The 1,894-nt window shown below is 39.8% G+C and overlaps 1 protein-coding gene across 1 annotated transcript; it reads right to left on the bottom strand.

Moving 5' to 3' along the window:
• Nucleotides 1-657: 657 nt before the first annotated feature.
• On the bottom strand, nt 658-1,680 carry LOC100156300 (olfactory receptor 4K15-like). The gene has a single exon (XM_021082384.1). The coding sequence runs from the start codon at nt 1,630-1,632 to the stop codon at nt 658-660; it is 975 nt and encodes a 324-aa protein (XP_020938043.1). The 5' UTR covers nt 1,633-1,680.
• Between the last annotated feature and the right edge of the window lie 214 nt (nt 1,681-1,894).

Below are 1,894 nucleotides of genomic sequence, written 5' to 3'. Positions count from 1 at the left end.
CTTGCTCAGTGGATTGAGGACCTGGTATTGCAGTGAGCTGTGGTGTAGGTTGCAGATCTGGCTCAGATCTGGCATTGCTGTGGCTCTTGCATAGGTTGGCAGGTACAGCTGCGATTAGACCCCTAGCCTGGGAACCTCCATATGCCGTGGATGTGGCCCTAAAATGAAAAAAGACAAAAAATAAAAAAATAAGTAAATTAACAACAATCATAGAATAGTTCCTTATGTGCTGTCAGTTACATAGTACAGTGAGAAATACATTCTTACCTAGGTATATCATACATTAGGTATGTAAATATATATATTATTTCTATGACATAGAGATATATACCTATTATTACTCCAAAACTGGCATCTGAGCAATACTGTTTTGAGAGGGGAGGGGTACAATTTAATTACCACTTATAAGTAAGTTTCTTTCTCAGTGTTTTTGAAGCCTGAATCTTTAAAAGTTTTGAATAAAAAATAGGAAATAAAAAAGAAAAGCACCCATTGGAGGGAAAAATATGAAAATCAGTAAAATTCATTCATTTTTGTCATTGTTATTCTTCAATTCAAGCTAATCCCTCTCACTGGTCAAAATTATTTGCTTTAACATCACAGACTTCATTTGTAAATATCTAGAGATAAAGCTATAGCGGTACCAGTCCTATAAATTTACTTCATTTCTAGGAAAGGGATATTTCTTATAACTGCAGAAACCTGGCCAGACTTCAGATACCGACTCTTCAGTTTTGCCATAGCTACCTTCAGTTCTTTGTTCCTTAGAGTGTAGATAACAGGGTTTAAAATGGGAGTAAAGATGGTGTAGAATACAGCAAGGACTTTGTCAACCGAATAACCACTGAAGGGCCACACATAGATGAAGATGCATGGGCCAAAGAAGAGTGTGACCACGGTGATATGAGCAGTCAGTGTGGAGCGGGCCTTCGCCATGCTAGCAGAGGAGCGACTCCTAACTGTGATGAGTATCACAGTGTAGGAGACAACCAATAGGAGGAAGGAACTCAAAGAAAGAAAGCCACTGTCTAAAACTATTAGTAGGCTGATAACGTAAGTGTCTATGCAGGCCAGCGTGGTCACTAGAGGGAGGTCACAGAAAAAACTGTCCACTTGATTAGGACCACAGAAAGGCAAGTTCACAGTAAATGCCAGCTGGCTGGTAGTATGGATGAAGCCCACACCCCATGGAATGAGGACCAGAGTAATACACACACGGCGGCTCATGATTGTCGTATAGTGGAGAGGTTTGCATATAGCAACATAATGGTCATAGGCCATGGATACAAGGATCACCATTTCACCACCAGCAAATAGATAAACAGAGAAAATCTGGGCCAAGCAGGCTTCAAAAGAAATAGTTTTTTGCTCAACTAGGAAGTCTGCAATCATTTTAGGGGTAGCAAAGAAGGCAACACATATGTCTATAAAAGAGAGGTTTGCAAGCAGAAAGTACATGGGAGTGTGAAGGCGGGAATCTGAGGTCACAGTGAGGATGATGAGAAAGTTGCCCAGCAGAATGGCCAGGTAGAGTAGTGAAAATACAAAAAACAAGAAAGGTTGGAGATCCTGGGAGCTAGAGAGTCCCAGCAGCACAAATTCTGTCACCCGAGAATGATTTGTCTCATTCATTGACTTTGAAAGGAACTTCTCTTCAGTTACCTACATAGGAGAGGAACAGATATCAATGAACTGAGTATGAGTTTGATTTCCTAATTCCACTTCATACCCTAAGGATTCTAATAACTATTTACATTTGTGTCTAAGTTTTCATACACCATCACAAATCATATAGACAGCATAGCGATGCTATTGAAGAATGATAAAGGAGAGAATTGTCAAGGAGATAGTCAACCAACTGTCATATCCAATTACATGAATTCAAGGATTGTCA

The sequence above is a fragment of the Sus scrofa genome, unplaced genomic scaffold (assembly GCF_000003025.6).
Source record: "Sus scrofa isolate TJ Tabasco breed Duroc unplaced genomic scaffold, Sscrofa11.1 Contig740, whole genome shotgun sequence".
NCBI lineage: Eukaryota > Metazoa > Chordata > Mammalia > Artiodactyla > Suidae > Sus > Sus scrofa.
Note: the sequence above shows the minus strand (reverse complement) of the source record. Positions and strands in the feature narration are given on the sequence as shown.